General features: G+C 41.6%; 1 protein-coding gene across 2 annotated transcripts in view; it reads left to right on the forward strand.

The window, feature by feature from the left end:
- Positions 1-5,963: 5,963 nt before the first annotated feature.
- Positions 5,964-17,377, forward strand: part of TRABD2A (TraB domain containing 2A) — a 69,000-nt gene continuing 57,586 nt past the window's right edge. For both annotated transcript variants that reach the window (XM_063294881.1, XM_063294882.1), the window contains exon 1: positions 5,964-6,534. In XM_063294881.1, coding sequence (XP_063150951.1) covers positions 6,421-6,534 — 114 coding nt within the window. In that variant the 5' untranslated portion in view covers positions 5,964-6,420. The remainder of the gene's footprint in view (positions 6,535-17,377) is intronic.

A 17,377-nucleotide genomic window follows, 5' to 3' on the forward strand; every position in this document is an offset into this window, starting at 1 on the left:
GACCCTGGAGAAACCCTTGAAACATTCTCCAGGCCTCGGGGAACCCCTGCGCATTCAGGCTCAAATATAGGCCAGAGGTTACAAAACTATTATATTCATTTCATATGTAGGCCTGTATATATGCGTGAATAAGGTTCTTAAACTAAAAATAAAGGATGAAACTTACCTCTTCAGTGTGAAGTTGCCCGAATTGGAAATACATTTTAAATAAATTGTGACCTCCCTGGGAACCCCGAGTGACAGAACCCTGGCTGAGAAACCCTGATCTATGTGGTCACTAATAGTCAACAACAAGTTGATGGCACGTAATCAGTCAGACAATTATTTTTAGTAGATCCTGGTGACATCATCTGAGGAAGACTGCTCAAAAGGAGGGAGATGAGGAGAGGCTGCTTTCTTGTACCAACTCTTAAGCCATGGAATGCCCTCCCTTGTGAGTGGTATTTGGGATTCCCCTTCTCTGCCTGGAGAAAATCAAGACTTTTGGACTCCATGATTTTATCTGTCTTTGATTTTTTAAAAAATATGATTTAAGATATACAGTAAGCTGCTTTGAGTGTTGTTTCAAATAAAAAACAGCCTATACATCAGATTAAAATAATAACCTCTATTTTATTGATGCTTTTGAAGGAGGGAAAAGGCAGGAAACTTTCCTCAGTGTAAGGAAAGGGAGCAGGAAATGGCTCCCCATCCCCTTGTACTCCCACTTCACTCTTTCCATGCTTGGGTATGGAGTGTGAAAACAAAGTCAGTGGAAAAGATTTCAGTGGGAGAAGCCCATGTTGTAGGCACTTCCATCTTCCATTTCTCCATTTGAAGGCCGGCAGGGAGACTTAATCACAGATCAAACTTCCCTTAAATGGGGCTTCAGGCGGATAAGTAGTATGAACTGTGGTTTCTTCCTCACTTGTAATTTAATTTACGGTCCAGGTTCAGATGCCACATAAGGCTGAGAAGATTGAGTAAACTATCTCCCATTTCCCTATCATTTCAGTCAGTGCAATTCCATTGGAAAGAAGAGGGTTGTTCTTATCTCATCCCATTTCACAGCATGTGTATGACAGACTTGTGGCTGTGGTTGTGTACCTTGTAGTCATAACTTTCAAAGGACAATGGGGGAGTCAAATCTAAATAAGTCACATCACATTTTTGCGTGTAGTGCGATTAGGACCACTGAGCATACAGTAGCTTCTGGGATTCACAGAAATTCATGGATGTTCCAAATCACAAGCAGTTTTAAAGTAGGGCAAGGATTCTCAAATTCTGCATCCTCTTAAGCAATAATAAAACCAGTACAGTGAAATTAAATTACACTGATCAAATTTATAGTTACCTAAGATTTTCTGTAATGCAGGCTGGATTTGCCCAACCTGCTGAACCATGGTATCTTTAACTTTGATTTGTTTTATTTTACATTTGTCTATTGCTGTCTTGAAAAATCAACAACTTCCTGAATACCTCACCACTAACTGGTTGTGCATAGCACATTATGCCCAAAATCATGGTTTATAAATCATAGGAGCTGAGTTTGCACATCACACTATGCCAAAAGTACACCATGGCTAAATTGTCCTTAGGATTTCATGGAGTTGTATACTGTTGATGGGACTGTTCTCTGCAGGATATGTGTACAAGTTTTCCATCTCTTTTAGAGACTTGTGTTTTGATGGTAGCTTACAGTATTTTAGCTGTTGTATTATGGTTTTCTTTTGTGTTTTGCTCAAGACCTTGAGGCTTTCTTGGAAATCCAGTAAACATTTTATAAATATCAAGAGTGCTTGGTTTTCTGGTCCTCTAATCTTGAGTCACTGGGAGACCAAGTCCAAATAATTGTCATATTTATGTTGGACCTCCCAGAAAGCAAAGATGAATCATATTTCCATCAGAGTTTCAGAAAATGTGAAAAATGATCTGTGATATTTGTTGTTATAATCAAAAAGAAAAAAAAATTGAAATGGGGAAGAGGTACAAATTTAAGGATGCCTTTTAATGAAACTCCCAGACTTTTCTTCACTTGATAATGCTGTGAATATGTTAAAATGTTTCATGTATAATTTCTCTGATTCATCAGGGCAAAGTCCTTCTTCTATCAGTACCAGCTTCCACTTTATTTGTCATTATAATCAATAAGAAAAAAGTTGAAATAGGGAAGAGGTACAAATTTAAGATTTTTTTTAATGAAACTCCCAGACTTTTCTTCAGTTGATTAATGCAGTGAATATGTTAAAATGTTTCAACTAATTAGTACAAATTACTTTTCTCTACATTGCTTAGCATCAGTATAATGATTTGATGGAATGGCTACAAGGATGGGGGAAGTAAGGAACTTCATATTGTATCAGTACAAAATGGGGTCCTGGTCAACAGAAGTTACATAAACCACTATTCACTGGCTGGATTCACAAACTGCACTAAGCTATTTAGTTTGTTGAGTTTTGGCTTACTCTATTACTGAATCAAGCTACTGGTTTATAAACCATGGTTTATGGCTGTGTGTTATACAGTTTAACCAATTATGATTTATTCAGTAAATCATGATTAAGCAAACTGGTACAGCATTATTTTTATGAAAAGATAGATATTACTCTAATATCTCTTTCCATTAAGTGAAAATGTGGTGGGATACAAGCCCTTTTTTCCTGTAAAGCTTAGTTGTTGTTCTAATTATTAAAGCTATTTTTATTCTAGCTGGGTTTTTTACACCACATAATAACGTTCACCAGAAGGAATGTGATGCAGCACTTTGTGGCATGTCTTTTTCTCACCATCATATGTCTACAGAGCTGGCATATATTATAGTGGCTGCAGATGAGGCTGAGTGGGGAACCAGGAAGTTCCCACTTTAGAAGCTACCCTTGATGTGAAATGAGGTGACCTCAGCTAAACCATTCTGTCTCCATGGCTCCTATTTGTAATAGTAGTGATAGTACAATCCAAAGCATGTTTATTCACAACATTATGTTCAGTAGGACATATACCTGGATAAATGTTCTTGGAATTGCACTCTAAGGGTGAATAGTATTTTTCTGAGACTAAATCCTACTAAGAAAGCTAGTTGTAGTAGTAAAAGGTGCTGGATTAGGAGCTGGGAGACTGTGTGATCTACTCCTGCCTTAGGCACGAAAGCCAGCTGGGTGACTTTGGGCCTGTCCCTCTCTCTCAGCCTTAGGAGGAAGGTACTGGTAAACCACTGCTGCAAATGTCGCACTCATCAGAGTCAGAAATGACTCAGTGGACTCTAACAACAAGTCCCATTACATTCAGTGGGTCTTCCTTCTAAGTCAGTGTTTCTTAGTGTGATCCTAGGACCCCTGAGGATCCTCCAAGACCCTCTCAGGGGTCCACAAAATCACAATTATTTGTCAGCCTAAGTTGAAAAATAAGACAATATTAAAACCCCATCAAACAACCGTGCTCTCAGGTGGTAGTGGCAGCAAATGCATCAATTTTAATTTTTAATACCGTAAATATAGATAAATACAACCCATCCAAACAAAAGCTCTTTGGGGGTCTTCCATAATCTTTAAAAGTGGGAAGGAGTCCTGAGGGGTATAAGTTTAAGAAACACTGTTCTAAGTAATACCCCTATGATTATACAAATACTGAACAGGTCTTTCCTTACAGATGGTCCACACAGCATACTAAACTAGGAAGCTTGATGAACAAGTGTGTGTGCCCCCATCACCAAACACATTGCTAACTTTAGCTATGGTTTGGAGGCCTCTCATGTAGTTCAGGACAGAAGAGCTGCCATTTGCCAGTATCGTTGAGTTTGGATTTGGAAGGTAACCTTGCAAATGTCTGGATTTAGTGTATTGTAAACACATGCTAAGCCCAATCATTACAGGCTGGGACAAATGAAAAAAAATAGGTTCCCCCCTATTCTTTTCTTAACATCTTTTGGATCCATCGTTAGATTTTTAACTCCTTATGATAGCTCTTTTTCTCATTTTGTTATGTACCCAGATGTGGCTTTCATTGTGTTCATTGAATCACAATTTACTCAATCCAATTTTCTGTGTCCACGTGACATACTGAACCAAAATTAATCACATAGGTTAGGTTTGCACCAAACACTTAAAATGTGGTTGGCCACTTTGGGGTTGTATAACACAATGTGTAGTATAAACACAGCCAAAATGCAATTCACTTCTGGGGGCTTCTAATAGAAACAAAAATTCAAGGAACCTGATGAGGAAACTTCAATATCAAGGATGGGATGAGGCAGAGTCATTTGTATATAAATTCCATGAAGTTTCACCTCTTGGACTCCTGAACCTTTAAGAGGTAAACTTTTATCTTTTAAGTGAATGTTTATTTGTGCAGATATAATACTCATATTAGTTCAACTCAACAGAAAAATGACAAGCCTTCCAGATTTCCAAATCATCTTGAATATCTGAGTCACTTAAAAACGTGGACATTTTTTGCCTTTTGATTTAGCCCAATACACATTTTGCCCTGTGGATTTGAGATTTCTCAGCTTTGCTTCCTGAATGTTTATATAGATTCTGAAGTTTCCACTCTCTTGTTGCCTCACACTCTTGTTATTCCACTAGCATTGCTGTCTGAGGATTATCAGAGTTGGAGGCAAACATAGATAGAGGACACCAGATTGGGAAAAATAGCTTTCAGCAAACTGCAAAATGAAGGAGCTATCTTGGAAGAAGTTCCTCATTCTCTGAGGTGGTTCTCATATCAGAGTAAGCCATAATGTGGTTCATCTGGTTTTGCCTTATCATGTTGTATGAACCCAATTGCTATGATTTATTAAGCATGGCATACGATGTTGGGCAAATATAGCCAACTGCAGTTTATTCAAGAAATGTAGGCGGGAAGACCCCTGACATTTGGGTATGAGCAATTTCCTTAACCTACTTTTTTAATTAAAAGGTCTAAATCATCAGCTAAGAATTCTTTATAACCAAATGATGGCCCTAGAAAATGATACTATTGGTTGTATTCACACACGCTCAGCTATAAATCATGATTTACTGTACAAACCAGAGTGTTTAGGTTCAACCACAGCAAGGCAGAAAACAAGCCACATTAGGAATACCCATACGGTGTGACTACCGCTAATGATGGTCTGATATTGTTTACTTAGAATTTAGTCTTTTCATGAGAGCTGCTGTTGAAAGAGAGGGAAATCAGTGCAGTGGGTAGATTTGGCCGAAGGTTTGGCTGTTGATCTAAAATGAAAGCGACTTCACAGTGAAAAGAAAGAAAATGAAAGCAACCAGTGACTTCACAGCAGGCTGTTGAGCAGGAGGCAGAAGCCCTGTATCTTGAGCAATTTATTTGTCTTGTAGCTTCACCAGTTTGCTTTTCTGTGAAACGGGTATTTGGTGACTGACTCCAGGCCACCACAGGACTCATTCTGTGACTGAGCAGGCTGCCTTTTGGCAGTTGACTATCCCCTTATTTTACAGTTTTCCTTCCTAGGATCTGATTCACACAGATTCATAGGCTAGAGACTCTTTAAGCATCCTGTATGGAACAAACCACATTCAGAAAACAGGCTAAGCCCAAACCACGCCACCTTATAGCTTCGTGTACTAGAATTATAAACCCAACCACTCTACCTGGCGGGTTAGGTTAAAAACCAGCCAAACGCTGCAACAACCGCAGGGCTTTAGTGATGATCCACTGGCTAGAAGGGGCTTGTGCCTAGCCTAAGAGGGAGCAGGGTTAACTTATCAGCAAGGCATTCCCTAGATCTCCTGTATGATTACGCGGCTGTTCTGGGTTTTCCCGATATGGGGGCTTGGAGCATTATTCCGGACCTGTTGCACCGCCACCGCCCTAAGGACTCTGCGCTGGGTTGTCGCCGCGTGGGATGTCTTGCAACAACTACGCGGAAAATCCAGCAGGAGGCCAACTGGGCCCGGGGCGGAGGTCAGAGCGGGGAGAGGAGGAGGGCTTCTCCGGGCGGTGGCGGGAGAGTTTAGGGTTAGGCACCTCCTGCGGCCAAACCCCCGAGCGTGTGAATTGCTGCCTCCGTCCAGGGGCTGCTCCAGAAGCCGCAGAGCCTCTGCCGGCCGGCTCTCGGAGCAACGTTGCGCGGGGAAGGCGAGCGCCGGACGGAGGGATCGGGCGGGGGACGGAGCCCCTCTCCCCGCGGCATGGCGAGTCCTCCTCCTCCTCCAAGCAACCTGGGACAGAGACCCTTTAAGAGGTGGGGGCAGCGCCTGGAAGGCTTGGCTAGGGGGTGATTCCGGGAGTGGGCCGCTAGGACAGCCGCCTTAGGCACCCTAAGAAGAAAAAAACACTTCGATCTGGGGGGAAAAAGCCGACCACCGAAGCCCACCTCCGCACTGTTAGTACTTTGACCGAGTGAATGAGACTTCCACCCCCTCTTCCTTCTCCTCCGTGTCTCTCCCCCCACCCATCCGTGTCCCGGGCGTGGAGTAAAGTAGGATGGTGGTGCACAACGCCGGGCTTCGCTTGCCGCTGACTTGCCTCCTCCTGCTGCTGGCGGGAGAGAAGCGGAGCCGGGATCCCGCTGCTAGCAGCTGCGAGCTCCGCAGAAAAGTAAGTTCTTGCCCTGGGAGGGCGAGGTGCGGGCGGGTTTCACCCAGCGCGGGATGCGGAGGGACCCCGACCTCCCGAGTTCGTCCCGCAAAGGTGGGAGGGCGGCTTGGAAGGGGAGTTTGCCTCTCGGGAATCGGAGGGGGAGGGCGCGCACACCTCCAACTGTTTGTGCCTGAGCAATACCCATCTGTGCAGGCTTTTTCGTGTAGAGCGGTGGAAAGCTTTACGGCCGGCTCGGACTTTCGGTTTTGACCGAGGCTTACGGGACGAGGCAGCCGGACCTACCGCGCCCTGCGTGCAGGCGTGGCTTCCTCCCTTCAAGCCACACCAGCGCGATCCTGTGTGTGTTTTATGAGTCAAGGCGAATAAATGGACGTCGCCTTGGGACGTCGGAGGGGATCTGTCAGAAACGTTGGAGAAGTTCTTTGGCTCAGGGAAGCTTACGAGGAAGTCAGCCCCTGGGCAGATTCGTGCTGACCAGGGAGTAAATCCCCCCACCCCATCAGCACAGGACTTCTGAGTAAACGGGCAGGGTGTCGGCGTCGTTTTGCTCCCCTTCCATTCGAGGTGCGTTGAAAGCGGCCGGCGGGCCCCCGAGGTTTCTTTCTCGCAGTTCCTCGGGAGGAAGCAAGGGTGTACTCAGTGTGTGTGGGGGAGAGAGAATTAACTTCTTGAGTAAGTTAAGTCTTGCAGACTGAAGAGCCGGTCTCCCCACGCATAACCTGAGTGCAAAGAAGGGAAACCGCTTTTCCAGGCTCTGAGAGAGAGGAGCTGGCGTGGGTGGTGTTTTCTTCGTAAGAGAGGGGGCGGGGCGTAAATTAGCCCTTGATGGGATTTAGAGTGCCTTTAATGAGATCCAGCGGGGAGGGAAGATAAGGTTCAGCGGAGGTGCCTGCCTGCTGTTTGTATGGGTCGGGCTCTTTTTAGTTTTGTTTACTTTTGACACTCCTTTGCCAATCTCTGGATCCTCCGCAGTGTCCGCATCTCACCAAGATGGGGGGGTGGGGGTGGGGGGAGGGAGCGAAATCAGACGGGAGATTCCTATATTCCAAATGAACCTCATCAGCAACAGCTTCCTTCTCCTGTTTGCTTTATCCCTTGGTCCTTCTAAAAGAAATATTTGTTAAATGGCTAAGTTTAAATCTGTTAAAGCCTTCCTCCCCCGCCTTCCTTTCTCTCTCAAAACACTACCTGCTGATTTCTGGGGCATCTGAACTAGCTAAATAAAATTACTTGTCACATTTTTTCTTAGAGACATCCCCCCTCCCCCCATGAGAGTTCAACCCAAGGCTCCCTTTTTACAGAAAATGGCAAAGAGCAAGATGATCTTTGGATGACCTCTATAATCTTGTTCCCTGGAAATACTAATTCAGCCCTAAAATATTACATTGAGGTGAAACTGTTTTTAAAACTAAACAGTGTGCATCCTAACCCTGGCTGTACATGTACTGTTGGACGCTGGGGAGTGCGATGTTGTCCCCAGCGGCTTGCCCCCAAGGAAGTGTGCATAAGGTTGCATCTATAGTTGTGAACTAAAAACTGTTGAAGCAGCCCTTTCTTCTGAATAAGCCTGTGTAGGATGGGGTTACTGGTCCAACATTAAGGCATGACCAGTTTGACTCTGAATCTTTTAATATCTTTTTCCTTGTCCAACAAGTGCTCAAAAACTCTACTTCAGAACTCTGGGTCAGTTCTGAATTAGAGTTACACTTGAACACTAGAGTCATGTGTATACTCTGTATCAGGAAGTGTATGGGTCCAAGAAAACACCCACTGGGTCAGGCTATATACTAAGATCAGAGCATTCACATTTATTTCTTAAAATAATCTAAAAAGAATGGCTACAAAGCCTGTATTTATGTCATTTACTTAAGTTCCATCCCATTAGGAAGCAACTTATGTACAGAATTGTGGGCCTTGATAATAGCAATGAAGAATGAAATTGAAGAGGAAGACTGTTAAAGAAATCCAAGCACATGGGTTACAATGGGGCAGAGTCCAGAAAGCAACTTTTCAAATTGTTTTAATCCTGAGTACATTCCTTGAAAGCAAGTCAGTTTTAATTTAGTGTCATGCAGTGCTCTGGGGAATCAGTCTGGTAGAGTGACATTAGAGTGGTATGTTGTGATGGTTGAATGAGAATTTAAAAATGCAATTTATCAGCAGAGTAAAACAATGCTAAAAACCCAGCAAGTGTTAGCCAGAAATCAATTTTATCTTGTATTACTTTATTCAGAAGTCAATCCTGCTAAATTGAATGGGTTTTACTCCCGAGAAAGTATGCACAGTATGGCAGCTGTGTTCCCACTGCAATCTTGGGTTTATGCTAGTCCAATATTACTCCTTTGCTTTTAATGGCATTTAGCTGCCATTAAATCTGACTTGGTATTATTTCAATTCTAAGCAATACTGAAAATGCTGTTGGAAAGTTATGGTGCTATCCCAAATAATGAATGCAGCAGAGAGAGATTCATGCAGTGCTTTCCTAATGATCTCATTGTGCAAGTTGGTTTGTAGGAATAGTTAATCTGATTCCAGTCAGTTTTAGTTTTTTGAAAACATACTGGCCCTAGAAACTGACAGGTATTGCATGAAATACTGCACTAGCATAATATGATCATTGACGTGGGCCTGCCCACAGACTCGATGCTGTGCTCCTTATCCCTTGAAGTTTCTGCCTATATAGGATGTTACATCAATCTAGTCTGGAGATTACTAAACTATAAATAATAGTAACAAGATCAGTATTCTCCAGAAAAGACATAATTGTTGAATCATTTGAAGGTGCTTAACCAGGAATAATACGTGAGGAAAGACAACCCCTTACAGAACCTCAAAGGTTGGTGGCTGGTGGTTTTGAGGACACACAAGACTCCACAGTACATATTGAGAGTTGCTTTCCAGAAACAGTTGGAACCATCTGAAAGGTTGCCTTCAAGTTCCTTAGAAGAAAACCATGGCTGGCAATATCAAAACCAACAGAGAAGCACTCCCTCTCTTAATCTCCCAGTGTAAATAACCCCATCAGAATGATCAAAGCTGTAGCCAGCCCTAAACTAGGCTGAAAATCTGATTTTAAAGGATCCAGATCACAGGTGGGTAACACCTGGGCTGTTAACCACACTTCTGTAACCACTGATTAATTGCTGACCCACATTCTCTGAGTGATGTACTGTCTGAGAAATTGGGTGATAAATAAGGGAAGTCTTGGTTTGAATCTTACATCTTCTGTCATATCCCTAGTTGGCCTTAGGCAAGACACATGGCAGTAGCAGTAAGGAGACAGATGCTACTTCTGGATTTATTACATACAGTAGTAAAAGATTAGCTGGCACTTGTGACAAAATATAGGGTAGGGGGGATATTAGTTTCTCTACATCCAAGGAATTGGCATATTTGGGCATACCACATGTGCCTCTAATGCTGTGCTCCTCAGTGAGCCCAAAGGCTTGTAATAAATTTTCAAGCATCTTGTATTGGTTGGACTCAAAGCAGATGCTGGCTAATATCAATTGACAGGTCTTTGCTATGCTGCACTAGTCTTTCAAATATAGGCAAATCTTAAAAAGATGTGCTTCTCTCACTGTATTGTCCCATCTGTCACTTGGCTTCCAAAATAACCCCACTAGCTCCAGTAATGAGAGAGATAATACACTCAACCAGGTTCTGTACCACAGGGCACATCTCATAGAGAATAATGCATCCATCTCTTCAAAAGGGATGGAAGCCACTGAAAGCTGAATGGATGGAATGTACTGAAATGACAGATGTGGCATGTGGTGCTATCTGAGAGAGTTTTGAACCTCCAGATCCTGAGAAAGTAGGCAGAGTTCTCTGCAATTTTAGCTCTACCACTTGTGATTTGGATCCCTTTGCCACCTGGGTAATTAAAGTGATGAAGGAGGGGACCAGTAGTTTGATCTGGGCTACAGTCAATGCCTCTTTGAAGGAAGGGGAAATGCCAGAAGTACTTAAAGAGGGATTGGCTTGCCCAGACCTGGATCCAACCAAATTGGGCAGCTTCCTTTTGGGGAAAGGTTACTGAGAAAGTGATAGGGCTGCAGCTGCAGAGAGCTATGAAGGATATAGATTAGCTGGACTTTTGGCAATATAAGTTCAGATCTGGGCATGAAACAGAAACCAAATTAGTCACTGTCATAGATGATAGGGCTTGAATGGAGGTGGTGTGACCATCCTTGTCCTTCTAGAACTTTCAGCAGCTTTTGATACTGCTGACCATGATAACCTTCTGGGCCTGTTGGAGAACAGCATTTTGCAAGTTCCTACCTGAGCAGACAGATCTGAGGGTGGTTGTGGTAGTAGGGGAGATGTCAAACCCAAGGGTACTTTGTATGAAGGGTCTCAGTATTCAGTCCTTTCTGCTATCCTGTTCTACAACTATTTTAAACTGCTGAAAGAGGTCACCCACCAGTTCAGGGTGAAATATCATCAGTATGCAGATGATACTCAGTTATACGTCTCCACCCTCCCTGAGTCTACTGGGAAATGTGGTAGAAATCATGAGCCAGGGTCTGGAGGCTGCCAGAGTTCGGATGGGGAAAAACAGGCCTAGACTCAATACAAAGAAGGCAGAATGGCTGTTGATTCAATTACTGACTAATTCCAGGGTTGCATCATTTCTGGTTCTTGATGGGGTTGTACTCTTCCAGAAAGAGTGGGCTTGGAATCTCAGGGTCCTCCTGGACTCCTGGCTCCTGCTAAAGAGCAGATGAAGACTGTGGCCAGAAGGGCTTTTGCAGAACTTTGGTGCACCAGCTGTGGCCTGATCTGGAACAGGGAGCATTGAAGACAATCACTCATGCCTTTGTCGTCTCTTGATTAGCTTACTGTAATTCACTCTATATGGTGCTGTCCTTGAAGACCACCAGAAACTTCAGCCAGTCCAGAACATATCAGCATGCACTCAGTGGACAGTCACAGTACTGCCACATTACGCCTCTGCTGTGTGGTACAACTGAAGGTACTGTTTGTTATCCGTGAGGCCCTATGCGTCTCAGGACCATCTTTCCTCAAAAGTTTCTTCCCATCCTACCCAGACAACTAGGGAGTGCCACTAAGAGTCCCCACTACTAGAAGTTATGGCATGACAGGGCTGATGGTTGCTGCGCTCTATAGCAGCTCCCCTGCTCTGGAATAGCTTGTCCCCTTAAGGACGGCTCCCTCTGTCATGGCTATCCAGAAGCAGGTGAAAATATTTCTGGAGGGCCTTTGGGGATTAAGTGTACACAGCAGCATCATTTTCCATAAATCCATAATTTTAGTCTTTTAACTTTAGTTGTTTTTTCAATTAATTTTATTCTGGTATGTATTCTGCTTACTGTGCAGATTCTGTAAGCTACCTAGAGTCTGGTTGGTTTCAAGCAGTCAGATAAATTTCATAAATAAAAGATACACATTTCTTGCTCGTGATGTCTGGCTGTACAGTTGTCTGAATCCATAAGTAAGAGAAATACCTGATTCTGTCTCGGTTAGCATCTTTATTGTGCCTTGTTTATCGCAAAGATGTTTTAAGCTTATACCTAGATTTGTTTTGGGAATATCTCAGCCCAAGTATGTTGGTAACTATTTCATGGAAGATTTGCATGGTGCTATTGACCAGACCTTTCCCAGATCTCTGAACCAGCTTGTTAAATTCACTGATTGTGGGTGTTTTTCTATAGATATAATTGGAAGGCGGGTTAAAAAATACCCTTTTGTACGCCTGTTACTTGAGGCTGGCTATAGTGTATAACATGCAGAACAATATGTCTAGACTGCTTGTTTTTCTGTCAAGAAAAGAATTCTATTGCCCTAGATTCAGTTATGTTACGGTAGAACTATGAAATGGAAAAAGCTACTCAGTGTGTGTTCAGATGGGAAATGAGAAACCTGGGTCAGCATCGTTACCTGGTAAATCTGATGTTCTCTTGCCATCCTTGCAGGATCTGATTACCACCTCCAAAGCTGTTTAGTTTCAACTTCCCAATTGTGACTGCGTTTACCAGTGCTGATCTGGAAAGGGTAAAATGAAGTCTGGTAATCTGATCAAGCCACTGATCTTCTAAAAATCTACTCCCACTGATATTGGGTCAAAGGTAGCCTGCTACAGTAAGTGTGTAGCCGGGAATGATTTGCCACATATTCTATTAAAGTGCCCAACTTTGGACCATCTGGACTTTCATATTTAATCTGACTTGAGCTGTCTGGCATTAATAGTTATGGGACTATGCTACCATGTTATACCCTTTTTGGTGATTGCTCTTCGTGATGGTGCCTACATTAAAATTTTATCTGATTTCCCAGTTATCTTAGGTTGAAAGAAGGTGAGAAGGAAAGCTGCTTGGCAAAAATGTTCCTTTTCCAAGAGTAGTTATGACAAAAATGGGGAAAGAGGCAACCTTGTTATCTATGGCCTCTTTAGCCTACTTGTTATCCTTAAGTGCCTAGGTGAGCTCCTAAAGTACCATGCCCATAAAAAGCCAGGGTCTGAAGAGCTGGACATAAAATGTCTCATTTTTGAAATCACTCTCAGAAGTTTCTTTCTTTTATAAGAATTTTATTAAGTTTCAAGCAAAGATAAAAACTATAGAAAAACATAATAATCTCTTACTCTATATTAAACCAAAATCACATTATTTCTATGAATCATTCCATTGGCACATTATAAAAATCACAAAATACAGTTACTCCCTCCCCTTATATTAAAAGAAAAAAAATTATATAAACCTCCTAATCAACTTCCTCCCAAAGATAACATTTATTTAATTATTTCCTTCCTACTACTATTCTATACATTCCTGTCTACTATAATAAAGATCAGACTAAAAGACATATAAATTGTCTCCTATTGTACTTGATAATACAATAATTTTAATACTAATATTAAACCCCAAACCATCCAAATAGACATTTATTATTTTTTATTATACCTTAATAATCTTAATCCAAATAGTTAAAGATAAATGAAATCAGCCAAACCCTAAAAGCAATCCAGATAAATATTCTTAAACCCTTATCCCACTTCAAAATACACCAGAGCATTTACATATCCCCACAATGCTCACAGAACTTTTTTCTTAAAAAATGTTGAACAGTCCAACTGCCCCCTCAAAAACTCCGACTTCTCTTCAGGAGACCTCCCATACATAATAGCCCCTTCTTTTCCATGGTGTTCCACCAGAAGATCAATTTCACTTATGGCTTGCAACTCAATCTCTCCCTTAAATTTCTCCAACTCAACTATCCGATCTTTATCCAGCATTTCGACGGAAGTCCTGATCTCACTCCTAGAAGAGACATCTCTGTCACTGTTAAATTCCTCAGTTTCATCCATGACATCCCCAACCAGATGACACATTTTAGACCTCATATTTTCCACAATGCCTTGCATAAAAACTTGGTAGGAATCAGAAAGAATCTGTTTGAAATCTTGGTGGAAGTCAGAGAAAGTCTGTTTAAAGTCCTCCATGTCTCAAGCAGTCGATTATGGCACCTCCTAGGAGTTTAACCAGTGAAAGTCCAAGATATGAAAGGATTCCGGAATGTGTTTACCCAAGTGAAAGTGAGATATGCAGACAGTTCCCCAGGGAAAGTAGAAGCAGAAAACTGAAAGTTCAAAATAGCCAATTCAACATGTAGGAAAATGCTAATATCTTCAAATTTAGTACAAAAATAACAGGGAGACAATTATTTATTCTCAGTCCTCCTTAATATTTGGAGGGAAAACAAAGTCCAAAACCAAAAAAGATTTTTTAAAAAAATTAATCCCCAAAATAATGATAAGCACCAAGAGAGCCCACTTCTCCTTGCTGTAGAAAGCCTCTCTTAGGGTATGCATACTTAAATATAAATTGGGTTATTTAGAAATGGGGTGGCCAATCTTAGTGTCCCTTTAAGGCTACAGCACGGCTTGGAAACAGTGACGTCCCAACCTCCCAGCTAGCTCTTACCAGTCGAACACGAATGCTATTTGTGATCTTCTGGCTGCAAGCAGCCATCGGGAGGACAGATGGGGTGATTCCAGGTGTTTTTCTTTTTCTGGAGAAACACTGCTGGGTTTCAGGAAAAACCTGCCTGAACCCGGAAAAACTGCCGTGTTGTCAGTTCTGCCTACTGAGCCCACGGGCACAGCTGTTCAGTCCGCCTTGTCCCCACTGGAAGTCTCAGCAGTTTCTATTTCTGATCCCTTATTTTTATCACTTCCATGGACTTTTGAGAATGGCAGGTTTTCTTGTAGTGAGAAAAGCTTCTCTATCCTTTTACATGCTAGCTAACTTCTTGATCTAGCCTATTTTCAAACAGAATGATTTCTTTTATGTCATAGCTCTTATTGAAAATGAACAAGTTGGAACATATTTCATAATCCCATTTCCCCCCCAAATATTAAAAAAGGCCTATTTTTTTCAGACTTTCACATCTCTAGCCTTATCCAAGTTTTGTTACATGTGGGATGTTCACATGTTAGCTTCCTATTTTCAGTATGGTAATATTTGAAAGTTTTAATCCAAGGGTTATTGTTAAAATAACCCTAAAGTGCTGAACACTATAGAACATTATATACATGCTGACTAATGAAAATTAAAACTTGTATTCAGTGTTTTGAGCATAGGTCCCTGAACTGTGCACATACACACCATCCATTCAAACATCTGGCTTCCGTAAGTTGAGTGTGTGATTCTTGCTTTGCACCATGCTAGTAGTCTCACCTCTAGACTTCATTTTGCCAAATGGAGTCATATTTTATTACAGAAGCCAAAAGAAGATCAGTTATCAGCAGGAAGAAGCAAGTTCCATGCTGGCTTCAGTCTCTCTCTCTCTTTTTGCCAATGAGTGAGACTTGAGATTGCTCAGTTTTGGATGGATGTTTCCTTACTTTTGACTTTTTGTGCAGTGAAGGCACAGTTTCATTGTGTTGGGTTTGTATTTTGAAAACCCATTTTTCCTATGACTAATCAGATTTGTTTCAGTTTTAGTATTAGTACTTTTTTCAGCCAGAAAAGTGCTTAGCTTTCCCACTGTAAAGAATGGGTCTGAGAAGTGCCTGACCTTCCCCAAGATTGCGTCCAAGTCTTGGAGAGAACAGTTTGCAGTGAGATCTTGGTTTGAAACCCTGTTTCATTTCTCTTATGGCAAGGGCAGTGGTACTCTGAGTGATAACCAGAAGATTAAATATGTTAATAAGTGCATCTTTATTACTTAGCCATTAAAATGTGTGATCACTTGTAGCTTTTCTTAAGGTTAATTTTCTTCCTCCCAGTTATCATAATGATAGGAAGAGAATTACTCAACAGTCGAGTTCATCCACCCTGCTTAACAATATGAGGACCTTAGTTGCAAATGCAGTTCATTGTTGTTTGTTGTTTATTATAATTTCGGTTGTCCTTCCTGATAACACTGTATATGATTTCTCCTCCATTCTGTCTTACGCTTATTAAAACCCTGTGAAAAATGGGGTTCAACACTGAGAGTGTATGGCCAACTTCCCATACTGTACTAAGCTGTAGCATGATTTTTTAAGCTTTTGCTTAATAATAGTTTAGGTTTAGTGTGTTTGAACCCAACTCATTGTGGTTTCTACAAACCATGTAGTATATGAACCTAATTTCTGCATGATATCAATGAGCAAAGTATCATTTCAGTTTGCAACTGTTAACCTAAGATTTCAGAAGTCTTCACCAACATGTTGCCATCCTAGAATGTTTGTCTACAATTCCCCTCATCCTGCAACCATCACTGTTCAGGTTGGAGAAGACTGCACTACACCACACTGGCTCCCCACTTTTCTATTTCTTCTTTTTTTTCTACTGTCAAAATATAAGCTCTTGGGACAAGGACCTAGCTATTTATTCTACTGTCTAATGGTCTTTCTATCTAGTTTGTGGCACATTAATCTTGCTACTTATTGTTGATAATCTTCAAAAGCTATATAATATATTATATTTCCCTGTGCAAAGATTCTGTTTTTACAGCTGCTGTAAATTGGAACAAGTTAAGCTAAGGTCAAAATGAATTTTAAAGGAAGATCTTCCTTAAAAAATGGAACAATGTATCTTAACTTAATGTACTTCTTAAAAGAACAGTTAACCTCAAATGATTTAAGTTGATGGAACAGGTCTTGACTTAAAAAATTAAATTTATTCTCTATGAAATACTTTTCTCTTCCCAGAAAAAAGACCCTTGATTAATCAACTTCTTAGAAACATGAAGTTGGAAGGGGCCATTGAGGCCTCTGAATCCAATGTCTTGCTCAGAACAGGAACCCAGAGTAATGTACCATTGATGGTTTAGCCTCTGCTTGAACACATTCAGTGGAGGGGAGCCCACTGTTAGTTGAGCATAATGTTTCCAGAGACCTGAAGTTGACAGAAGTCTTACATCTGGGTTGAGCATTCAATAGACTTAACACAGAGACCCAGATGTTAAGGTGAGATCAAAAGCAAATGAAATGGGGCACGCTGAAGACAGCCTGTGTGTTTGCTTCCTGCTTTCTGAACCTTATATTTTGGAATGCTTACAGTTCCAGTTCACAGAGGGTAAGTGAACTCTCAGCCACCAAGAGGAACCTTCAAGAATGTATGGAGGAGTGTAGCAGGTCAGTTTAGGAGGAGTACTGCAAGGCAGGTAATTTTAGATCCAAGACATAATGGCCATGGGTGGGGGGCCTTAGACAACTGTATGCATTACTTATTTGGGATACACAGCTCTATTGGGAAGCTCATCATTAAGACTGAACTCTCCTCTCCTTTATAATGCTGCCAACTTAGAAAGTATTGTGGCACTATTCCGATGGCTTTATGGAATATTTGATTGCCGACAAATAATGGGCATCATCAGGGACAACGTT

This window comes from Candoia aspera, chromosome 2 (genome assembly GCF_035149785.1).
Source record: "Candoia aspera isolate rCanAsp1 chromosome 2, rCanAsp1.hap2, whole genome shotgun sequence".
In the NCBI taxonomy this organism is placed as follows: Eukaryota; Metazoa; Chordata; class Lepidosauria; order Squamata; family Boidae; genus Candoia; species Candoia aspera.